Genomic DNA, 23,279 nt, shown 5'->3' on the forward strand with positions numbered 1-23,279 from the left:
GTTGGACATTAAAGTCACCAATCAATCCATCAGCCCAGTAATACTTTCTGGTCTCACCCGCCAGTGAATCCAACCCTGAGGTCAATGTCATGTTAGGGAAGCTAACTTAAGACGCGACAAGCTCCTTTAAAAACAGTAAACACACTACGATAGGCACACTCCATTTGATTACTTTGTTCATGTATTTGCATGCGACTGTCCTCTCAGCCAGGTGAGTGGTGGACGCTTAAGCCCTTATTAAATTATTGAATTAGATGAAAACGGCAACCAACAACACTGTCTGAATCGGAGAACTAAGGGCTAAGACGCAAACGCCCCCGGTTCAGCTACTCGCTGCATCAGCAGGTTGCTTAAACACACACAACCTCATTCATCATATACAGACATCTATATAAACTCTGGGGGGGAAAAAGCCACACACGTATGAAAGGTGTTAAGATAATGGCATGCGTTGTTCTTTCTATCTACAGCATACAGTGCCAACATTACATGTGGCTGTTATAGTGTCATTACTAAGTTCCAATTCAATGGGGCCCATAGCCGTGTGAAAACAACAAAAGGCATCCTAGGCCTTGACTTTACATTATGCTGTTGGAACAATGTCTGTAAAAAATTTTAAAAAACGAGCTCATTCTGTTGTGAGAGTACTAGTTTCATAATCGTGACTTCATAAATATCTGTCCTGCTTCTGCACATGCTCGCTGAAATGAACTCAGTGTTCCAGCGGAGACACACAGTCTCTCTTTGACTGTTTGTAATGTAACCGCTCTCTCGACCGTTTCTTTATGGGTGGTGCATATTTCTTGGAAGAATCGACTGGTTTCTGAGAGATAAAGTAGTATATTGCAATTAAAAGTGTTGCCTCAATCCAAAAATCCCAGATATAGAGCAAACACGTGCAGGCAGTGTTTACTAACGTTTGCCCTTGGAGGGAAGTTGGAATGGATTTCACACACGTTACACACGCATGATATTCCCTCTGTTTGCTTACTCTGGAGCGTGTAATTAAGGCATATTTTGAATGCAGATCCGTGGCTGCTGTACATCAGACTGATCTCATTCTGAATGGAGCCAAACACATGCTCCATTCATCATGCACATAAAAACCCACTTAAGTAAACAAATGAATAGAATTTGACCTGCAGGGACACAGAAGTCATTGTCAGGGAAGTTTTATGTGTATTTATCTGATGTGATTATTAATTAAATGAGATTATTACTTTACTGACATCAACAAAGGATTATCCTTTTAATCAAATAGCAGATCAACAACTAACGTATTCACCGTTTAAGTCATTTACCAAGCAGAAATGCCAAACTCTCAATGTCAGGGTTCAATTGAAATGAGACAATACAACTAAGAAAGATTTCTGCAATATACTATTTCTTAAGTGTTGTATAATGTAACAGTTTGTTGTTTCTATACGTTGAGGACATTGCCAACATTGTGTAATTATAAGGTGTTTTAAATTCAATGAGGACTGTATTAAAACAACATGGAGAGTCACCTCTTACATGGCACCCATGGCCAGACAGGAAGGCTTCCGTTCAATAAACCGAGTAGTAGTAATAAAATAACAATACAGTAGTACCAAGTACACACGGTCAACCTTTTACAAAGTTTGCCTAAGGCGTAAAGTTTAATTGAGTGTTGGATTCAGTTGTTTTCATAAATACGTGTCAAATTAATCGATCATGAAAAAGATCATTCAGTAAAGGCATAATGTTCTGCTTTAACCTGAACAAAAGCGTTAGATTTAAGACATTCATTGATTCATCACTTCACCATTTAGCTGTGATGTAATGACTTCCTCACACTGCTAAAAAATCCCTCACCATAACAGACCCACCCGTATATGAATCATGGCATATTTTATTAAAAGGGTTTAATGGAAATCAACTGGTGCCACATAAACCTGTCAGTCCAGTGTGTTACAATACCTGGATGAAGGCTTTGGCCGTGCCCCGGAGGCGGCTCGCTGAGTCTCCAGTCCTGGCCAGCAGGTTGGGCCAAGTCTGGTCTATGCAGTGGGTCACCTCGGCCCGGCCCAGACCCAGACCTGGGATCAGCTGGCTCAGCAGTAGCCGCAGCAACTTCAAGGAGGCGTGGAAAACCTAAGGAGAGAGCCAGTGGACGTTTAGCTCCAACCTTAGTGGACTGTCCAAGAAAGGCTAGCACCAGGGTGACGTCAATTAGCAAAGAGGCTCGACTTGGCAATGTCCACTTTGAGTTGGTTCGAGTATGCAGATGGAGAGGGACAATCTGTGAAGCGAAGAGTCCAACTAGCTGGTTTTAGAAATGTACGTTTACGAGGCAGATTTAAACATGTAACAAAACACCCTGGGCTACATTCAGACCCAGGACGACATGACATGCAGATTAGAGCACAGAGTTGGCAGAGAAAGGTGTATTAAATAAGTGAGGCAGGTTTGTGGAGCAGCAAATCAACCAGTTGACTTCTTAACGGAGCATTCTGTTTATCAACGTGGCAAGAAAAATAAATAAACGAGAATTATTGCGGCACTACTCCGTTCATTACCATACAAGCTGTAGACGAGAGAGGGGTGACAAGGCCATCCTTGTCAAAACTGTTTGTTTAAGGCAGCCAGCTCTGGGAGAGAGAGAGCACTAGGGTTGCATATGGGACAGGGTCAACATTGTTAAGGGTGTGCATATGATTTGACTACATGAACGTTGGCTCTGTTTGTAAAATTAATCCAGAAAACGTGATTTATTGAAGACTCTGACAGTGATAAAGTAAACATATCCATAACGCCTTAACAGGGCAGCTTTACCGGCGAAGGTTTCTGTTCGATTAACGTTCACAGCATCCACACCGGGACCACTGTCTTCTGAGGAACGGGACTCACAGATGACACTTTATCCAGGAGGGCCTTCTTGACCAGGAAGACTGCAGCTCTAGTCACGTTTCTCAGCTCCTCCTTGGGGGTGGCGGGTGATAGCTCCGAAAGCTTCTCGTGCACGGCCAGGAGAGCCTCCTCTCTGTGGGACCAGGTTTTGGAATACGCCCCAGCCACCTGGAAAAGAAGAGAGGGCAACAGATTAGCCAAGAGGCGGGAAAGAAAGCACAAGTATCAGTTGTATAGGTATTACAGCAGATGTGGATAGAGATTTGCTGTGAACTGTATAGAGATCATATATTACAAACCCACGTTTTTGAACAGGATCCCTTAAAGCTGTGCTAATCAATACTTCCTATATTATCAATGGATCAAATGACTATGTGGAATGAGAAAAATGAGCATCTTGCAGCTACAGAGCTGGTATTTTTCTCAGGGGTTGATATTTGGGACAGATAAATTAGGGCGATAATATCTGGCATATACCGTATTTTCCGCACTATAAGGCGCACTTAAAAGCCTTTAATTTTCTCAAAAAACGACAGTGCGCCTTGTAATCCGGAGCGCCTTATATATGGATCAATTGGTTAATTGGTTGATCCATACTGGTTGTACACGGCGCTCTGTCAAAATGTTTCAGTACGACTGGTAAACTACAAAGCCGCACCGCGGTAAACACCGGTACTGTGCTTACTCCTAGTCCAACACCACTTGTGTGTATAAAGACCCCAAAATGGCACCTTTCAAGAGACACGCTTACGACGCTATTCTATTCTATGCGCCTTATAATCCGGTGCGCCCTATATATAAAAACAGTTCTAACATAGGCCATTCATTGAAGGTGCGCCTTATAATCCGGTGCGCTTTATAGTGCGGAAAATACGGTACATAAGAATCTCCTGAAGGGATACCAAAAAAGTATTTTTTCAGAGTACATATCGGCATGTAGAAGTAGAAATTAAAACACATATTTAGCTTAGAAAGCCAGGTGTTTCCAGCTTATTGTCTTACCAGGCTTTCTCCATAGACCTCTAGTGGAAGGCCAGCCTCTCTCTGGTCCTTCTCCATCAGGGGCTCTGGCTCTCCGCTCATCTCGGGGCTGTGTGGAGACCTTTGAGCAGCGGGTTGGGGGGAGTGCTGCTCTTCAGGGCTCAGAGTGGCCTCCGCAGGCCGCTCTTTCCTCAGAAAGGCTGGTAGCGGCCTCTCATCATAAGGCACACAGGTAACCTATCGGCACAAGACAACATTGGTATTGAAAGCTTAGAATATAGACATTATACAACTTCACACATTTTTTCTTGGTAATTTAATTAAAGAATTATAACAGAATCATTTTCAAAGGCTCAAAAAAAAACTGATCTACACTTTCAAGTCTGTCCATACATTTAAAAAAATCTATCATCTCCACCCCTCCGTTCTTTTTTTTCACTTACTCTCACTTGTTCACTGAATAGTTCAACATCATGATGACAATGAACGTTTAACCCCACCTATACAAACCCAATCTCTGCACAGTCAGCACTGTCTCCAGTGCCCCGGGGCCAACTGGCACCCTGCTGCCTCGCACAAGGCTCAAAGCCCTGCCTTGAGGCCAGGTTGGCAGCCGCCGGAGTCAGCCAACTGTTGCCCGCTTTTAATTAAATAGCGAAACCCAAACCTGCAGTAGGCCCAGTCTTAGTAGGCGGTGAGTAAAGCATAAAAGCCCCCGCTGGTCATAATCCCCCCGTGTGCTCCGTGTTCCAACACTACAGCGGCTTACGGCACGGGACATGTTCCCAAGGTGCTACTGCCGGCTACGGTCATTCTTACAACAATAAAGGAATTTCATTCAAGCAGAACAAGCTACTGGTACGGCCGTCCAGACTCCAATCCATATCATCTTCAACAAATATTATAATATAGACAAGTTGTTACGTTTTTTTAAGCGTCTGTAAGTGTTGGTCGTGATTCATGCTGAGTGTAGATGTTGTGATGTGTTGCATGATCTGATAAAGTGTCACTTACGTCTCTCTTGGGTACAGCAGCAGGGGTGCACGGCGTGTCAGGTTGGCTGCTTAGTTTGGCCACAACAGTTTCTGCATCTGACTGTTGGTTCTGAGGAGCGTTCGTTTTTTTCCCCTCCCTGAATGTGTCTGTGGACCCGAGGGGCTTGATGGGGACTGAACGGCGACCTGGAGAAGGCAGAAGGGCCGGAGGATCCTTTGCTGAGGATGAATCTGCGGCCCGTGGGATCTGGTGACATGACGGAAGGACAGAACAGAATTCAGTTGAGGCAGAATGACTCATGAACACCAACACCGTGGATAAAAATGTATCTTTTCCGTCACACAAACGGTGTGAACAGGTGAAGACTGACCATTGCCATGTCCAGCAGGTTGTGGACCTCCAGCTGCTGGTAGACGCTCCTCCGGTACTCTTCCATCAGCTCCTTCTTCTTCTTGGCCAGGTCATAGTCTTCCTTTTCGATCGCACACCGCTTCTCCACATCATATCGAGCCAAACGCTCGCCCACCTGGAAGAGCCCGGGACAAGGAGAGGTAAAGACAGACTGACCCTTTACTGTATGCTTACACAGGTAAACATGGCGGCAGGGCTATTATACGGTATCGATGGTCTCATGATGGCTTGAATTTATGTCTGTGTGAGCCTAGATTGACCAAAACTCTATTGGATATTTGCTATCTTTATGTAGCACTGCTGACAGTTTAAGGGATTTATTTCCATTACCTGTACACTGTTTTGTCCGCTGTTTATGCGCATTGCTTTGGCACTGATCTTAAATACAATTCCATCCGCTCTCGTGGTGTTCTTGGCATTTTTCTTAAAGGGTGATCTTATCTTATTTTCATGCTTGTTGGTAACGATACCATTGTACTCACCAAGCTAATTGCTGACATCTGGGATTGTAGTGACATTATTAAGAAGAAGTTTAACGGGGAAAGATATACGTATGTGCAGTCACGCATTAGCCAAACTTATTTTGAAGAGAAAACTAAGGTGAATGGTGAAATGATTCCCCAAACTGTGAGTTGTCAACACCCATCACAGTATACTGCTCAACTTCCTGGTTCATCTTCCACCTAATGCACTTTCTGTAGTTTTCTTACAGTTTTCCTGCGTGATGAGGGATTATTTACAACGATTGCAGGTGCGCTCACTTTCAGTTTCATCTCTGAGTAAAGTGATTTAGATACTCTTGCTCAGTCGTCAGCGTGTTTACAACCTGTCCGATCGTACAAATGTTCATGTTTTTTGATGCCTTGGATCAGCTTTATCTGATGTCACTGTGTTCCCAGAGCAATTTAAAGCAATTACTTTGGTGAGCACAGTGTTATGATCAAAAATAGAAACATTGGCCGAAACTACACAAATAAGACCCAGATTGCAAATATCCAGAATCATCCTTTAAACCCAACTGGAGCCCCACACAGCCCCAGTGCCACATAACAGCAAGTGTGCCACATGGTGAATCACTAACATTTATGGGCTGGAAATTTCCAGTAAGTCAGGAAATGACATGAAGCTGTAATAAGTTGCTAACAAGGTGCCAAGTGACACAGCCTGAACATCAACACTTTGTGATTCGTTACTCCTTTGGACAAAATCAAGTGGTGCAATGAACACGACAACCGTCATGTGTTTTCAGATATCATGTGACACCCAAAAAAACATCCTTTGACATCCTGAGGGTGCGATGACAAGGGATTTTCAGCATGACTACCCTGGCAACTGCTTTTGTCTGCAGTGTTGATATGCCATGCTAACAAGGTGTTCGTGTGTGTGTGTGTGTGTCTGTGTGCGTGTGTTATCTGGTTACAGAAAGGCTTGTGGAAGAGACACCTACCACAGGACCATCACTGCAGCTGTTGAGCTTATTAAGAATTCATGGTCAGCATGGTAACGCTGTATACAAAGGAGGTCGCTAACAGGAATTTGAACAATGTTTAACAACTACTGTTACAAACAGTGGTGAAGTTACACCGTGTAAGAGGAACCCAGGTCTCACAAAGTTGAGATTTGCACGAGAGAACTTTTTTTCAGTAGCAGTGGCAGTGGGTGGAGGATCATTTCTGCACGTTATTTACTTACCACGATACATTTGGTCATCAGTCAAAAACCAACTAAGGTATCATGGCTTAAAGGAGTCCAGAACAGTGGTGAAAGAAGAATTCAGATTATTTTGTGAAGAAAAGTAGCAATACTACAATGTCAAAATATTCCACTAAAAGTAAAAGTACTGCATTCAAAATGCTTAAGTGCAGAAGCAATGTACTTAATCTATCATAAGTCATAATGCTCATTATGCAGTGCGACCGCCTTCAGTGTGTATTTGTTAGATATGATAATCTTTGATTATTATACATTCCCCACCAGCATGCATAACTGGGAGAAGAGATCCAGGTACTTTCCTGGGAATTATTTCCAAATCAGGAAGTCTTCTGCCTTTTACTGGAAGTAAAATACTTCCAGTAACCAGGGATATTTACTACATGTGTGCTTATGTGTGTCTGTGCGCCTGTGTGTTCACGCACTACTTGTTTGTACTGAAACAAAGGCGTTTTTTCCAAACCCCATTAACACAATGCAACTGCCTGTCTAAATACTGAGGTCCAACCTTAAAACGCTGTTACGGTAAAATAACTGGATGTAAAATCTGTCATATGAGTGGCTAACAGCAATAGTTCAACATTTTGTGAAAAGTGCTTATTGGCTTTCTTGCCGAGAAATACAGGACAAAATTGAGACCATTCTCCTGTCTGTGTGGTCAGTATAGAGCAGGAGCCGGTGGGCGATTAGTTAAGGTTAGCTTAATATTAGACTTATAACTGTATTCAAGCCCATTTTAATCATTGAAGGCCTTAAACATGAATTATTTAAGAATTTTTCAGACTGCGAGTAATTCATTGATAGAGAGAGAGCACATCCTGGTAGCTGTTGTTGTACATACTACATACTACCCCTCTGTCTACCCCTCCCAGAAGCCACGGTACCTTTTGCAGGTCTGCGATGGCCTGCTTCAGGTTCTTGGCCTGCTCGTATTTCTCCTGCTGGACCATGTCCTGCTTCTTTTGGTCCAGGTGTCGGATGATGTGGGCGACTTCAGGGTCCTGGTACATGTCGAAGGCCAGGTCGTCCAAGGGGGAGATGGACTCACATTTACTGGGTGCAAAACAGGACAACAAAAACAACAAACTGAAACCTTTGAAAACTGAAAACATTTCTTTCTACACGTCCGGTCTGAGCTTGTTACACTTGTAAAACACGTTGAATATCGAGAACAGAACAGCTGATTTACTGTCTAAATTCACTTGAGATGATGCCAGAGTAGATCTGAAAACGTGTCATTCTCAGTTAAATGGGCTCAGTATTGTGCAAATCCTGATCAAAGGGGAAAAACATGGATCGACCCCCAAAGGAGTGAGACCCTGAGGTGAAACGTCCCTTGGGGGTTGATGTATTAGAATTTAAAAAAAAGGAGGAATATTTCGAAATGTGTTTTCCTCTTTGTGCGGACCGCCACCTGCATTTTCCTCAAATGCGTGTGACCTTGAATGCCTTGGTTAGCTTCCAGACTAAATGGCTTTGTTGAACAATGTTATTGTCACAAGACAAAGAAACCCGGGTTCAATGGCCTCGCCTCACCCCATGAAGGTCGTGTCCAAGGCGGCTTCCAGCTGGGTACTGTTGAGGTAGTGTTCGATCAGCTGCTCTCTGCTTGGCTGGGGGTAAACAGATGGGGGAAAATGACACACACGTGCATTTATACTCTTGTATTACTGTGCTTTAAGGTAACCCTCAACGTAAACCCTTCCCCGAACCTAAAACTAATCAAAACACTGGATCAGCCAGAATGACTTCAACAAAAACTCCTTGGACCTTAAAAATGGCAATAACACAAGTACTCTCACTCTCACACACACACACACACACACACACACACACACACACACACACACACACACACACACACACACACACACACACACACACACACACACACACACACACACACACACACACACACACACACACACACACACACACACACACACACACACACACACACACACACACACACACACACATAAATGAAAAGCTAATCATTATTCAGCACTTCAAGGCTGTGGCCATACATATGTGGAGACTTGTAATCTGCTGCGTACACGGCTATCACCGGAACCGTGTCCAATCATTATTAGAACAGGAAACAGTGTCTACTGATGACATCATTCTTGCAGTACTTCATGAGCACCAAACCACAATTAATGCAATGAAAGACATGAACTTCCTGTTAGCCAGTGATAAGTAGGAACTCGAACAATAGTGGACACTTGTCAATAATCATAAAATATGTAGTTATTCTGACTGAAAGGAGAAGCTAACATAGATTCATACAAAGACAAAGAGACAAAGAGACAAAGAGCAGCCAAGTGTGTCACCACCTCATACAATGGAACACTATGAGGAAATAAAAAATAAACTGTGATAGATAGTCATTTTCTAACCTAATTTACCTGTTAACTGATGGTTTAATATGTAACTCACCTATTTTGAAGTGTCATTGGCACAAATTAGATCCGATGTTTTTGCACGGGCCTTAAGCAAATGTTTTTATGGCATGCAAAGACTTTTTGCCTCCACTCCACTATAATAGAGATGTATGAAATGTAGTCTGCATTTTGCACAGCATTAAAAAAAAAACAATCTACCTTGTTGCTCTGGACAAATCCACAGGCAGTGAACAGTTTTCTGGAACTATTTTGCAGCAAAGATATAGCCCCTATAAAAACCGTGTGTTGTTTGAATTATCCAGCGTAACAGGGTATCTCAAAGTTCACAAAACAACATATATCTATGAGAGAAACCCCTCCACCATATACACCTATACCGATAATATCTGAATTCATTTCTGGGTTTAGATGTTGGATGGATGGATTGTGGGGTGGGGTGGGAGGGATATACAGCAGCAATGATAAAGTTGTTTGATACATCTCTTTGTCTTTCTTTTCTGAGAAGTAACTGCTCTATGGGATCATAATTTAACAAATTAAGAGTATTTGAAAAAATACTACACCATTACGACGGTCGGGTCGAGGCCTCTTTCCTGCAGCACATCTTGACATGTTGGAATAGGAAGAGCACGGGTGTAACTAATGAAATGAACGATGGCAGCATTCCATTTAGCTGCTTCATGGTCCTGGTATTATGCATGCTGGCTCAGCTTCACGCTGTCGGTGGCTTGCCATAACACAACAGAGCCATCGTTAATGTTATTAGTGACACCTATGCTTTTCCTACTACGGCAAGTCAAAATGTCTGCTGTGTCCAAGCATCATTGAAAGGATAAGACGGTGTGATGGAGAGTTATTGGAGGCCATGAAGGCAGCTTCAGCACCTATGTGACAGTGAAAACACTTCTGTTTCCCATCAACCATCACACTTCTTTGGTGCTGTGAGCCCCATGAACACAAGTCCATTCACCTCCATTGCATCGGAGTGCAAAGACAGACCTGCGTGGCTGGATACCCCCTAGAGGTCGGTGAGAAGATGTGGGGTGTTTTTTCTTCATAATTTGGATGAACCAATACTTTTAAAGCGGTACAAACTCAAACAAGCTCTTCTTCTCTTTTTGTATCCACACTCTTCCTTTTGTCCACGTCCCTCCACAGGACAAACACAACTTCCACTCACACGAACACACATGAGAGAACGAGATCCAGCCGACCCTCCAGGCGAGATCGCTGCTGTGGTGGAGGTGCTCAGAGTCGGATTAGCGGAGCAACAATGCACAGCCTGTTCACTGGAATCTCTGCAAGTGTGTGTCCTTGTCTTTCCATGTCTCCGTGCCCATGTGTGTGTGTTTTAAGGTGCTCTCTCTCCTCCAGGACCTGTCTGTCTGCAGGACTATCTGATTACACTGGCTAACTAAAGGCCTCCTGTGTGATTACATACTGCCCTCCCTTTGTGTCTCATTACTACATTCCTGACACATATACATGCACCTACACACACAAACTATTCAGGTAAACAAGTGTGCACATAGACACACCTATGGAGTGTCCTATGGATCAATCAGTACAAATAAATACTACATAAGACACTCATACAACACAGTATATCCTTCTCATAAACTTATCTAATACACCATCAATACTGCTTCAAAACTTACAGGTAAGTTCAATCAGCATCTCTCACATTATTCAGGGTTATTTAGTGGATTTGCATATTGTGTTGTTATTTTTTTTGTCCATCATCATTAGTATTGTTTCTTTGTATTATAGATACAAAGAAAATTTAACATGTACAACTTTGCACACAGCAAATAGCACCATAACAGGAAAAAACAGATGTTCAGAATACAGAAGTATTATTAGGAATAAATGAATGACGTTCAATATGTGAGGAATACTTATAAACATGCCAAAAGTCTGTCATAGTGCCTGCAATGTCAGCGGATGGATGAGGAAACATCAATCAACCCTATTCTAATTGACTGATGACAACACAGCAATGTCTCAAAGAAAAACACAAAGCACAACAGCGACACCTAGTGCTGTGCAGATGTAAGTACGGTGATGAGTGATGGTTGAAGAGAACTTACAATTGTGTTAAAAGCATCGCCATCCAAAGAATCTCCCAGAACATTAATGGCAACCAAAGCAACCTGAAATCATAAACAGATGTTGGTGAGGTGGTTAAACCGAACTGCGAGAGAAAAACAAAAATCAATGCATGCGATAAATGGGAGGTTGATAGTGGAACTAATTTAGCCCAGTTTGAAGGATAAGCCTGATTTTTCTATCAGTGGAATGTTAAAGAAAGCCGCAATGCATCTTGGGGCAGTTGAGTATGTCCCGTAAGCTCATGTCTCATGATAAACATTTGAATACATTTTCGGTCCATCAACTAAATGATTATTCAACTAATCATTTGCATGCATGCACTATTGAAAATGCAAATGAAGCTTATGAAGTTGAGGGTATAGTTGGCGAGATGATATCAGGAAATGACTTTTCAAGAGTGTCTCATAAAGCAGTCAGTCAACACACAACATTTCAAAGTAAGACACGCCATTAGATTTTTCCAGACAAAATAACTTCTATGTGTTTCAAACACTGGAGGAAATTCCAGAAAAATAGCCGACGAATGATTTTTAATGATCCAAAACAAAAATGTCTGAAAAGAAATGGCTGCGTCTGGAGCTGCTGTTATTGGTGAGTTTCTTTTAAACACGATGCTGTTGTTTATTTCTCTTTAATGTAAGCTAATTAGTTCTGGAAGGCAAAATCAACCAAAAGTCTTTTTTACAACTCACAAACAAAGTAGAACAACACTCACAGTTTGGATCAGTCTTCTGCATCAGGCAAAAGTTCGAGGCAGTGAAATGGTGGTGTAGGTGCATCGTTACCGGCCGACAGACTACCTGATTGTGGTGATTGTAATGGTTGGCATGGTTCCGATGGAAGGTTATTCTCAGGTACGTTCCGATGGCGTCGACATGGACTGACTTCAGCTCCCGAGCTTTGAAGCCCGTCTTCTCGTTATCCGACAAAGACACGTACCTGCAGTTGGGGGTGGAATGCTGCTTTTCAGTTCAACTCCTCTGCTGAGATATACAAGACTTAGATTACGCAAAAGGGTGGCAGTAAAAAAAAAACTGAGCCTGGTCGAGTCTGCAGTCTCACCCGAGTCTGCGAAGCTGCCCAGGGAACCCTGAGGTGCTGCTGGTTTCAGGAAGGGTGTCTCCAATGTGGAACTCCACCTTGGCAGGGATCAGGTACTGGTGAGCCAGCAGCTGCAATTTCCTCACCCTACTTCTCTCCACCAGCTGGAGGGTGATGTGCTGCGGGTAGGAGCACAGCCTGCGGAATGTTTCATTCACACAATGTTGAGTTTCTTTAAGAAGGTAGAGCACACTAATGACAAACTGCTGCTTTGAATAAATGTGACACGTTTTTGAAAGTAACGTTCTGTGGTGATATATCTTTATTTATATATTTACCAAGAACAGTGCACATTAATCAAAGTTTCAGTTTCCACCTCAATGTAGATGTGCAAGAGTTAGCTAGAGAGCTAAACTTCATCTGTAGTCTCTGGGCAGGCTGTTACAATTAGTGGCCTTCTATTATCAATACAATGGTTTATCAAGCACTTCAGGTCAACACAGTACAGCACGATACAATACAATAAAATATATAAATATATTACAAAAGTAGCAAATAAGTAAAAACAATTAGGTATTTAACGGCGGTGCCAGAGATGAGGTAGTGTGATTAGTGCTCTCTCTGAAAAGACTGCTGGCCCAAATTTGCTGCGTCTGTATTGTACCACACAGTGCCCCTCTGCTCCGCTACTATACTTCCACTTTATGAACTGACTCAGTGTGGGAAGTGCAAACCCATGTAGAGCCTTAAAGACGAGGCAAGCGTCTGCCAAATGTTCAGCGTTTCTCCTTTAACAAAAACATCTGGTTTCTGAGTCTGTACCTGCTAGATCTCCAGCCGTTGACTGTGGGTGCGTGGACCATGAGCTCCTTGGCACTGAAGTTGTCCTCATGACTTGAAGAGTTGACCACAATGAATCCTATCTTCCGGGGCATCCCTCTGACGGACACTGACAGAACACAAATAAGAAATGTATCTGATATTTAATATCTGAAAAGAGCAAACAAATGTATATTAGTGACAATGATGAAGGTAAAGATGATATTGAGGGTGATTGCACAGTTTATATATTCATTCTACAGGCCTGGAATTGTATTTCATTAGAGCTGCTCTACTGACAATGAGTGACAAATTAATTGTAAACTACATCCTCTTCATGTTTTGGTATCAAACCTCTTTTTCCCTACCGACTGAAATGTGTCCATATTACCAGGTACTGCACTGTTAAAAACGGAAAAATGTAATTTAATATCTGGTCAGATGGTCAGTCCACTTTACTAATTCTTTGATCAGATAGCTCCAGATTAAAATGTGGCCAATTATAGACAAACACAGTGTTTTTGTATGGGTGCTTGTGCTTCTTTTTCTGAATGGAAAAATGATTTTGTAGAAACACATGCGTATATATATATTCAAGTATCAGTTAGTTACCAAACTTAGGAACTGTATGAGCACTAGTACTGACAAATGTACCCAGCAATGTTTAAAGAGCATTCTGAAAGGACACGGCATTCTGTCTATTTTAACCACTTATAAAAAAAGAGGCAATGTTGAACAACAAAACTGTTATTAGACCTGACCACACGATGCTCAACAACTTGTCAGCAATTACACAGAAATGACTCATTTTAAGGAAGAACAGAATATAAACAATATATGTATTTATATCAGTCCATTACTTTTACAATACAATAATATAGTACAAACAAACTTTGGTTTGGTCATGTTACACAGTACTTAATTCATCACGTACGTGTTGAATACGTGTGTGTGTGTGTGTGTGTCGCAGTAAGTATGGCGACAGCTAGAGGCTTAAAGATGTGTTGAAGGGGTTACTTGTGACACAGGAAATATTAGTGCATTAAGTTTGGCGTATGTTTCCCATCTCTCCTGGTCAAATAAACTATCCCGGATATGGCATACACTAGCCTCTTGTGTAGGGGCTTAGGTAGGAGAAGAGAAGCCCTTCTTACTGATTTAAACATGTTGTGGGCACTAATGCTAGCTAACAGTGAACGACTCAATCAGCCGACGCAGCTAGTCTTCAGTCACGTTAGCTGTATTTTTAAAGGTATTTCGACCAGCTAATTGTCCTGACAACTGTCATTCGTCATATCCTACATTTTGTTGGTACACATTTTAGAGTAAATTGAAGTTTTCTGGCGAGTATTCAAAAGATATCTTACCGCGAACATCACAGTACTATTGACAGCTCGTCGACCCATCTCATCTCCATAACCACCGCTGACAACAAACAGCGCGCACATGCGCAGTAGTAAGGTCGTCGTCATTCGCACTGGATTGTCGTAAATGTAGTTTTATATGCGTGGAAGTTTTTTTTAAGATATCAACCTTTATTTGATAAAGTCAACTCTACCGGGACCCACCTCTGATTGTATTATGTGTCTCCCTACATCTTGAATCAACTGTTACATCGATACACATTCAATATACTTGTGAAAATGCGCGTTCAGAACTTCTTCTCGGTCCTCGGGCGGAAGAGAGCATCGTGTCTGTCACTACCAGGCTACTACAGCAAGTCAAACATATTGTCTCCAAAATAAAAGCACAGCATGTAAAGGTAACTCCGTAAACGCGTTAGCTCTTACACTATCTGCAGGGGCAAGCAAATGTGAGACTCGTGATATAAATATTACACAAAAAATGCAATCAATTAAGAAGAAATGCACAGGCCCTCTAATGAGAGCTCACAATTCTGTATTAATTAAAGTTTTCACAGACGTACTCATCCATTTCCAGTAATGTCTCGATTATAATTAGTTGATATATTGAGGAATACCTACATTTATCATGCACAAACCGGTACATATAAAAACGTGCTAATTTATTTTGAAATTCAAAAAACCGGGGTCGTGCCTTGTATTGTCTCGGCTATCTTGACAACTGGTGTCCAGCAGTCAGCATGGGTGACATGGAGAATTGGCCAGAAATAGAGAAAGCGGCGACAGAGAAGAGGCGAGAACTGGTCTTTCAGGGTCCAGCTTTCGACGAGAGGATCTCCGCTGACGGGGGACTCGCCTCTGTCCTCTATTCCCTCACCCTGCTCAATTATCTGGAAGTTAGCCAGTGCCCGAGTTTGACAGAGATCCACGAGGACATCCAGCGTCTGACGAACCTCCAGAGCCTCATCCTGTGCAGGAACAGGCTCGCCTCCGTCCCCAATGTCGTCGGGAAGCTCAAGTCCTTGAAGGTCCTGGACCTCTCAGTCAACAACCTGAGCAGTTTACCGGAGGGGATCACTCAGTTGAAGGAGCTAACCACTCTCAATTTGAGCTGTAACAGCCTGGAGGTCCTGCCGGAGGGGCTGACCCAGTGCACCAGGCTGTCCAACATCAACGTCTCCAAGAACCGCCTCACCGGCTTCCCCGCTGACTTCTACTCCGAGAAACTGGATCTCCTCAGCATACTGGTCGCCTCTGACAACTCCATTGAACAGCTGAGTGGGGATGTTCACAAGCTAGCTGCTCTGAAGGTGGGTAGAACTTAACTCCCAAACGGCTCTTGTATGCACATCAAGTCGCCTTTAAGTGGCGATTTCCTTTAAGAAAGGTGCTTCAGTGAGGATCAAATGTACGCCGAATTATAAAAAAGCTGCCCGTATGTTTTGTGGATATCTGAAATTAGAGCTAACGAGTTTTCACGCTTGCTAATATGCAATGCAACATGAAAATGTCACATTTTTTAAACGGAGTTTGGCGGGTAAAAGCTACAGAATACAGACTGGCAAGTATGCATCTGTGCCAGCTTACATGCAGTGTACTCTTGTCTCTTTTTCTTTACACAACACTTCAAACCTTAGGGGTGTCTGATGCTCTTTTTCCACAGTGCCAAACTCAACATCTGCACTTTGTTTTGTGCTCCTCAGGTGCTGGACCTCTCTAACAACAAGCTGAAGGAGATCCCCGCCGATCTGAGCGACTGCGCCAAGCTGAAGGAGATCAACTTCAAAGGCAACAAGTTGAACGACAAGCGGCTGGAGAAGATGGTCAACGGCTGCCAGACCAAGTCCATCCTCGACTACCTCAGGGGGAAAAAGGGAAGAGAGGAAGGAGGTGAAGCGGACGGGGGTCGCAAGGCAGAAAAGGGGAAAAGGCAGCAGAGGAAGAAGAAGGGGGCCGACGACCAAGATGAGGTGGAGGAACTGAACAAGATGGTGGTGAGGGTCCTCCATGTTTCGGACAGTCCCGCTGCACTCTCGGTCACGGTGAGTGCGGAGGTGAAAGATGTCCGACCGTACCTGGTGTGCTGCGTGGTCAGAGGCATGAACCTAAAGTCTGGGAACGCTCTCAAACGGTTCCTGGTGGCTCAGGTAAGGACAAACCCCCTCACAAGGTGGTATACATTGGACTACTTTTAGTGGGGTGTGACTGATACGTGTGCAATGGAAGAATGACAAATAATCCCCTTGTTGTTTTTTCTAGACAAAGCTTCATGATGACTTGTGTGGTAAAAGGACCATCGCCACCATTGCAACTCACGATGTGCAGCTTATCAAAGCTCCACTGGCCTATGATGTCAAACCACCTACCCAGCTGAAGGTACGCAACCGCAGACTGGTTGGCTCATTGTAATCCCAATCTTGTGCCAGCCAAACGGTAATAATATGTAATTTACAGAAAAACATCTCATTAAAAACAACACAATGTTTGACAGGTTGTGTCGCTGGGTCGCAAGGAGATGACGGCCGTGGAGCTGATAAAACACCTTCAGGTCGAGGCCGACGAGCTGAGGAAGCAGAAGAAGAGGCAGAACGTCACTGGCCTCCACAAGTCAGTACAACCTTTGACCCTTCTGTACAACATGAGCTCTCTTGGGGGAAAGTGTTTCTGATGGATCCACATTAGTTAACTGCAGGCTGGAGTCGAGGGAGAGAAGTTTTGGTTAAAACTTGTTGTGTTGAAGACACAAACAGATTTTCAAAATAAAAGAACTTAAAAAAAACTTGACATCTGTATAACTTGGTTTGCTGTTGTGTTTGAACACATGAGGGCAGTATAAGTATGTTAGACCACAGCTTTCGTCTGATTTATTTCAAGCTGCAATGAATTGTTGCACATAAGGTATCACAAGCTGAAGTAGAGTCCTTCATGACTTTGTCAGTTTAACAGTGACAAGTCAAGAACACCAAGCAACTACTTTACAAGCTCAGTGTCTCACACGCTGAATGAAATGCTTCAAATCAAAGAATCTTGACGGCTGACAGAGTTGAATCTGATCTTTCTGAAGTTTATCATCAAAAGAATATCATCAGCTATGCATCTATTACATTGGCTTAACCCCTTTTTATAATGTTGTCACTCAACTATTTCGTTCTTTTTCCAGATACCTGCAGCTTCTGCAGGGAAAAGCCATGTATCCCTGCCTAGTGGATGCAGAGGGACATGTCATCTCATTCCCACCTATTACCAACAGTGAGAAAACCAAGGTGTGTATATCTCTTTTCTTTCTGGTTATCATAATTGCGTCCTCCATAAGGGAAGATTTCAGACGGTGAATATGATGATGGCAGAGAAAACTAAACCCGACTAGAAAGGTGCACCCAGAAGAGAGCAGATCTCCACCAGGTGTGTCTGCAACAACCGCTGCTGTATTGTGTGAGGGAGGAAAAATGTATGCATTTGCCACTATATTATTGGTTATCATATGTGTTTATTCATCTATCTGTAAGATGTCCCCAGGCAACAGGATGCCCTTTGTGTATAGGCCCCGGGACCAGACTGTCCGGCGCATCTTGGGTCTCTGTGACCGTCAGATGGCTGTGATGATGTAGCCAGAAGTTTGGAAGGAGCATAAATTAAGAAGAAGGGAGGGGGGAATTGAGACAAAGTCGGGGAAAGATTCAAAGCCAAAATCCAAGCAGCACATAGGCCCATACATGGTAGATGCATAGATACTGGACTGGGATGCACTCGGCTGTGTTATTACTAGCGACCCCCATCGGCCGGGTGCCGATTACGAGTAGTGAGTGAGGACTCAATAGGCAGTCAATGGCAGTATAAAACAGGCAGTAAAAGGTGTTTTGAGAAAGTGTGAGTCACCGCACCCACAATAGGTCCTTGAGCGCGCAGCCAATAACTGGCCCCCCAAAGTATTGTGCAGTTTGCTGCAGCAGAATGCGAGATTAGCCGTGGACAGAAACAGAGGTACACACTCGCGGATGCAAACACGCACAATTGCGACTGATCGCATGATCTGCTGGTGGAGATAATAACACGTCTGACATCAATCCGTGTCCTACTGAAGCCCACGGTTTGTGTCTGTCGTCTCATGATATAATATAAATAATTAATTACATGATCAGCTGATTGTACTTTACAGATCAAGAAGACGACCAAAGAGTTGTTCTTGGAGGTGACGAGTGCAGCCAGCCTGCAGACCTGTAAAGACATTATGGACGCTCTGATTGTGGTAAGCTTCACTTTTTCTCTCTCTTTTCTTTTAACGAATAAGAAGTTTATTACAACTTGGATTTTATTTTCATAATTGCTTCCATTGGTTATAACATCATTACCTTTCTCTAAATTCAATCCAAAACTGGTCCTTTGTCATAGCTATTCATGTGAAAACTAAAAGACACCACCCGTGTTGGATGCTCTGTCACTTGCAGATAAACAGGATTAATCAATAGTTTTAAGGTAACCTTATGGAGAAGATGTGTGGCGCTAGAGGAAAGCTCATGGAGAGTTCAGTGCTCAGTTTATCTCACTCTTGTTATGTCCTGTGGACATTTTGGCCTGATGGAGTCTGTAGAAGAAACTTCACTTTTAGGTCTCTTTAGGAGTTTTCATCTCAATTTTGAATGAAATGCATCAAAGTGATTTCTGTGCTTTTTATTCCAGTGTCTTTGCTGCAGTTATACACAATCTGTTCTGAAATATTGTTTAAAGTGCTCAATTCCAAATTCAGAGCAAATCTGTGATTGAGGGATTGCCTCCACGCGGCTCTCAACATGGCGACAACTGAGCCGGCAGCTAACAGAGCCGACAGTGTTAACCTGAGGGGGAACTGGAGAGCGGCGGGGATTAGAGAGCCAGTGGGGCGCACACACACTGGGCCTCACATGCGCTAACATACACGCGACAGACAGTGGTTTGCTGCTATATGAATGCTTTGAATTTCAAATCACATATCGGACATTTAGAGTGCACTCCCTGTTTCATCACAGAAAATGGCAGAGTTGAACAAGTTCACGGCGGAGCATCGGGAGGAGGCGGGGTCAGATGGGGAAGCGGAGGGCCCACAGGACCCGGCCGCCAGCGTTGAGCCCTCCAGCGAACTGATCGTGCAGCAGGTCCGCACGGTGGACCAGGACGGAAACCTGAAAGTCGTCTACCCGTCAAAGACCGACCTTTGCAACGACATCAGCAACTTGACCGTCATCTGGTAGACGTTGGTGTCGATAACCTCTGATCTTTACACTCGGTCAAATGAAGTCATTTTTAAAGATTAACATTGTGGGACATTAAGGCTAAGGTTTGACAACATGCAGTTTGCTTGTTGGCGAATGTGTTTGGAAAGCTTTGTTGTTGGTAAATCTTTTTGCTGCTTCCTGAAAACACGATCAATATGTCAAAATGTATGACCAAATATACTTATTTTGTATTATTTACAAACTGAAGACAAGTTGTCTGTACTGAAAGGTAATTTTTGTTCAACTCACATCAACTTTAACTCTGGCTGGTCACTTGTCCGTAGTACTGGAAGACTTGTGTTACTATCACCTTATAATAGTGTAACTTTCCCTTTAAGCAGCAGCATAATGTCTGACTTAGACTTAATAAAATGTACTCCTGTTTTCATTCATTTTATTTCATATGCCACACACACACACACATACACACAATTTATCTTGATCATCTGTAGGTTTGTGATTTTCTTTGTTCAGCCATTGCAGCTACAGCTGCTAATTTGTTGATTTAAATTGTTGATTGAATGCACGATGATAGGTATATGACTGAAACTTCAGCATGTTAATGCTCTGCAAGTGGCTATGTAGCGACCCCAGGATCTGCAAAAACAAAACATAAAATATTCAATTTATTTAAGCAACTGAGCACAAGTCCTACCCCATATTGTACATCACATATTTGGCTGTTCATCAGAGTAACCAGCTTAATGGGCCTTTAGGATACTTGCATTCACAAATGTAAGCCACCTCCAGGTACTTGTAAGTGCCGGAACAGGGGTCTCCAAACACAGAGTTGTTCGCTCTGATGGTACAGCTATTTTTCCCATTGCAGCTGTGGATGCAGAGTGACAGGAGTGAAAACATTGTGTGTGGCTCAATTTTACTTTCTTTCGGCTCGCAAGAATTACAATTCTTTTGGATTTATGTGTCTATGCCAATAGGAAATAATTTCTTGAGATCTGCATTTAGTCCTTATATTTAGCAAAGGGTTTGCAGCTGTACCTGTCAGCAACTTTGCCAGTGGGGCTTGAGCAGGTGACATTATTGATCTGAGAGGCGGGCCGCTTGTAAATGCAGGTGGTCTTGTCACGGCGTCCATAGTCGGCGCCGTACACAACTATTACCTGTCCGGCACCTGTCAAAAAGAGGAGGAACAATTGACAAGGTGCAGAAGACAGAGAGGTCGGATGCATTGAAAATGTGATTATGCTTCATCCAAAAATAAGAAAAGTATATATTACCGCACTGGAGGTTTGCCAAAGAGCCCTCACATGTAGCAAAGTGAACTGTCAAAGTAACACGAGTGAATCACATTAGACATCACACCATAAAACTTGCAGCTTTTTATTCACTGTTAGTTTCATGCAGACATGTGACTGACTTGCTGGGAAGCAGGTGTAGGTGGTGTTCAGGTATTTGGTGGTGCCAGGGCAGGGATTAGAGGTCTGAACGACCTCCACGTTCAGTTCACACTCCCTCTTGCCATTACACCTGGAGGAGACGCATTAGGGAATAGGGTCAACATTTAAACGAGCAAATACCACAATGAAACTTCCCCAGTTGATTACTTACATTGAGGCAATTTCGTTTTTATTACAGGTTTTCTGAAATGTTCAGTTTAAATGTGCAAATGAGGCATTGTCTCATTAAATATGTTTCCAAAACTGAAATCTGAATATTGTTTACAGCCAGGTTCAAAATTCTTGTTTTATTTTGTTGACATATTAAATTAAAAGAGAAATCAGACACACTAATCATTTACAAAGCCTCAGTATGAGAGTGCACACAACAAAATACCTGTTCCATATGCGAGGACAGTCAAATATACATATATATATATATATGCACTTGATTATGAAGACAAAAACTCCTGATCACTGGTGTTTATGATTATGTACAAAGTTGTGTGTGGCAGAGACAGCATGAAAATCAGGATGTTGGAGCCAAGGTGGTAAGGAAGAGGACTACAGTGGAAAACAGTGGCTTCACAACACAACAGTGACGGATACTGAATACAATGTGGTGTGTGATGAAGGGGAAAACTGTAGGAAGACAACAGGATGATTTAAAAGACATACAGTACATATGAGTATCACAGATGTGAGCTGTTAGTTTTGAAACAGGTGCATAAGGGACTCTCAGTCCTAACGCAGAGCGAGGGCCTGAAGAGGTGTGCTTTTCTTTTGTTAGTCGACCTCGAGACAACTCGGTTTACTTGCACTTTGCATTGATGCGAGTAAATCAACGTGGAGTTAAGATCTCATTCGTGGTTTGTGAGTCATTATTGGGTTACTTTGCAGTGAGACCCAGCGGTGTCTCACTTTTTGTCACACAGCAAAAGTAATTAAGTTAGTAGTTAGATATTAATCACGTAAATCCCTGCACAACAGAAGAAACGTATCCTCAAATTTCAACCACTAAATTACTACATTTGAGTTTTTTTCAAACTCAGCGACATTGACTCCATGACCTGATTCTGAGACTCATTTCCAGTAGTATCCACATTTAGAATGCAATAACAACAGTATATTTATATTCCATTACTGTACATGTAATGTGTACCTGCTCCTGAGGACGTCCGTTGTGCCCTCCTGAGAGCACTCTGTATTGGCAACCTGACTCGGAAATCTTCTCTCACTGCATGTCTCATTGTCTGCACGTCCATACAGTGCTGCCTGCACGCTGATCACTCCGATATCTGTCACACACCAAATGAGAAATTCAGAAACAGGACAATTCACTTCATTACATTTGTTTGTGTGGGAATAAAATACTCTCACAGTGGACTTAGAGAGTTTTGTCATACCACAGATCAGGCGCTGGACATTCTGGCTGTTGGAACAGGTGATGACTCTCTCTGTGGAAACAACTCAAATAAAAATGTGAAAGCATTAGTTGAAGTGCATTCAAGCCACATCCGGTACGTAACAAAAAAATAAATACATTCAAGAATCATCGTTAATGCATCCGCTCAGATATTTACCTGCTGTCATGAGCGAGCATGTTGCCGCCAGCACTGGAAAAGAAACATCGCTGTCAAACTGTGTCAGACAAACATCTTCATCAAAGTATAAACCTTTTTTTCACAGCAGACATTTTGACATGTCAAAGCAGGAAAATCACAGGTGTTACTAATAATAATATTACGGTTTTCTTACAAGATAATGACTATTTAACTGTACATACAAAAGGAAAATAAATCATCCTACTTTCCTTAATGAATAAACGAGTGCAGCGCCTTCATTCTCTCCTCGGGCTGACATTACTTCACTATATCTTTACATAATAGTTGTTTGCTGCTGGAGTTATGCTCCGAGTGTTAA

General features: G+C 42.7%; 3 protein-coding genes across 3 annotated transcripts in view; 1 reads left to right on the forward strand and 2 right to left on the reverse strand.

Moving 5' to 3' along the window:
- The window catches only part of cep104 (centrosomal protein 104), a 29,254-nt gene extending 14,380 nt beyond the window's left edge, over positions 1–14,874 (reverse strand). Inside the window, exons 1-12 of the mRNA XM_076090655.1 lie at positions 14,714–14,874; positions 13,350–13,476; positions 12,549–12,725; positions 12,287–12,425; positions 11,465–11,527; positions 8,506–8,582; positions 7,854–8,022; positions 5,219–5,374; positions 4,867–5,094; positions 3,874–4,089; positions 2,872–3,039; positions 1,942–2,115 (exon numbers count right to left, since the gene is read on the reverse strand). Coding sequence (XP_075946770.1) covers positions 1,942–2,115; positions 2,872–3,039; positions 3,874–4,089; positions 4,867–5,094; positions 5,219–5,374; positions 7,854–8,022; positions 8,506–8,582; positions 11,465–11,527; positions 12,287–12,425; positions 12,549–12,725; positions 13,350–13,462 — 1,680 coding nt within the window. The 5' untranslated portion in view covers positions 13,463–13,476; positions 14,714–14,874. The remainder of the gene's footprint in view (positions 1–1,941; positions 2,116–2,871; positions 3,040–3,873; positions 4,090–4,866; positions 5,095–5,218; positions 5,375–7,853; positions 8,023–8,505; positions 8,583–11,464; positions 11,528–12,286; positions 12,426–12,548; positions 12,726–13,349; positions 13,477–14,713) is intronic.
- A 537-nt stretch (positions 14,875–15,411) lies between these two features.
- lrrc47 (leucine rich repeat containing 47) lies at positions 15,412–20,343 on the forward strand. The gene is made up of 7 exons (XM_076093210.1): positions 15,412–16,020; positions 16,414–16,857; positions 16,970–17,086; positions 17,202–17,317; positions 17,871–17,973; positions 18,867–18,956; positions 19,714–20,343. The coding sequence occupies exons 1-7, from the start codon at positions 15,451–15,453 to the stop codon at positions 19,933–19,935; spliced, it is 1,662 nt and encodes a 553-aa protein (XP_075949325.1). The 5' UTR covers positions 15,412–15,450; the 3' UTR covers positions 19,936–20,343.
- Positions 20,344–20,536: 193 nt separating this feature from the next.
- On the reverse strand, positions 20,537–22,949 carry LOC142960308 (L-rhamnose-binding lectin SML-like). Its single transcript, XM_076102115.1, has 8 exons — positions 22,940–22,949; positions 22,763–22,825; positions 22,519–22,654; positions 21,338–21,447; positions 21,198–21,242; positions 20,959–21,091; positions 20,685–20,788; positions 20,537–20,556 (listed from the first exon to the last, which is right to left on the reverse strand). The coding sequence occupies exons 1-8, from the start codon at positions 22,947–22,949 to the stop codon at positions 20,537–20,539; spliced, it is 621 nt and encodes a 206-aa protein (XP_075958230.1).
- Between the last annotated feature and the right edge of the window lie 330 nt (positions 22,950–23,279).

This window comes from Anarhichas minor, unplaced genomic scaffold (assembly GCF_050575085.1).
Source record: "Anarhichas minor isolate MPS153535 unplaced genomic scaffold, ASM5057508v1 ptg000003l, whole genome shotgun sequence".
Lineage (NCBI taxonomy): Eukaryota > Metazoa > Chordata > Actinopteri > Perciformes > Anarhichadidae > Anarhichas > Anarhichas minor.

Coding starts and splice junctions, on each gene's coding strand:
- LOC142960308 (XM_076102115.1), bottom strand. Junction 21,448..22,518: donor ACGGACGTCCTCAGGAGCAG/GTACACATTACA, acceptor CGTCTCCTCCAG/GTGTAATGGCAAGAGGGAGT. Junction 21,092..21,197: donor TTTGGCAAACCTCCAGTGCG/GTAATATATACT, acceptor TCTTTTTGACAG/GTGCCGGACAGGTAATAGTT.
- lrrc47 (XM_076093210.1), top strand. CDS start 15,451: ATGGGTGACATGGAGAATTGGCCAGAAATAGAGAAAGCGGCGACAGAG. Junction 16,858..16,969: donor AACGGTTCCTGGTGGCTCAG/GTAAGGACAAAC, acceptor TGTTTTTTCTAG/ACAAAGCTTCATGATGACTT. Junction 17,087..17,201: donor AACCACCTACCCAGCTGAAG/GTACGCAACCGC, acceptor AATGTTTGACAG/GTTGTGTCGCTGGGTCGCAA.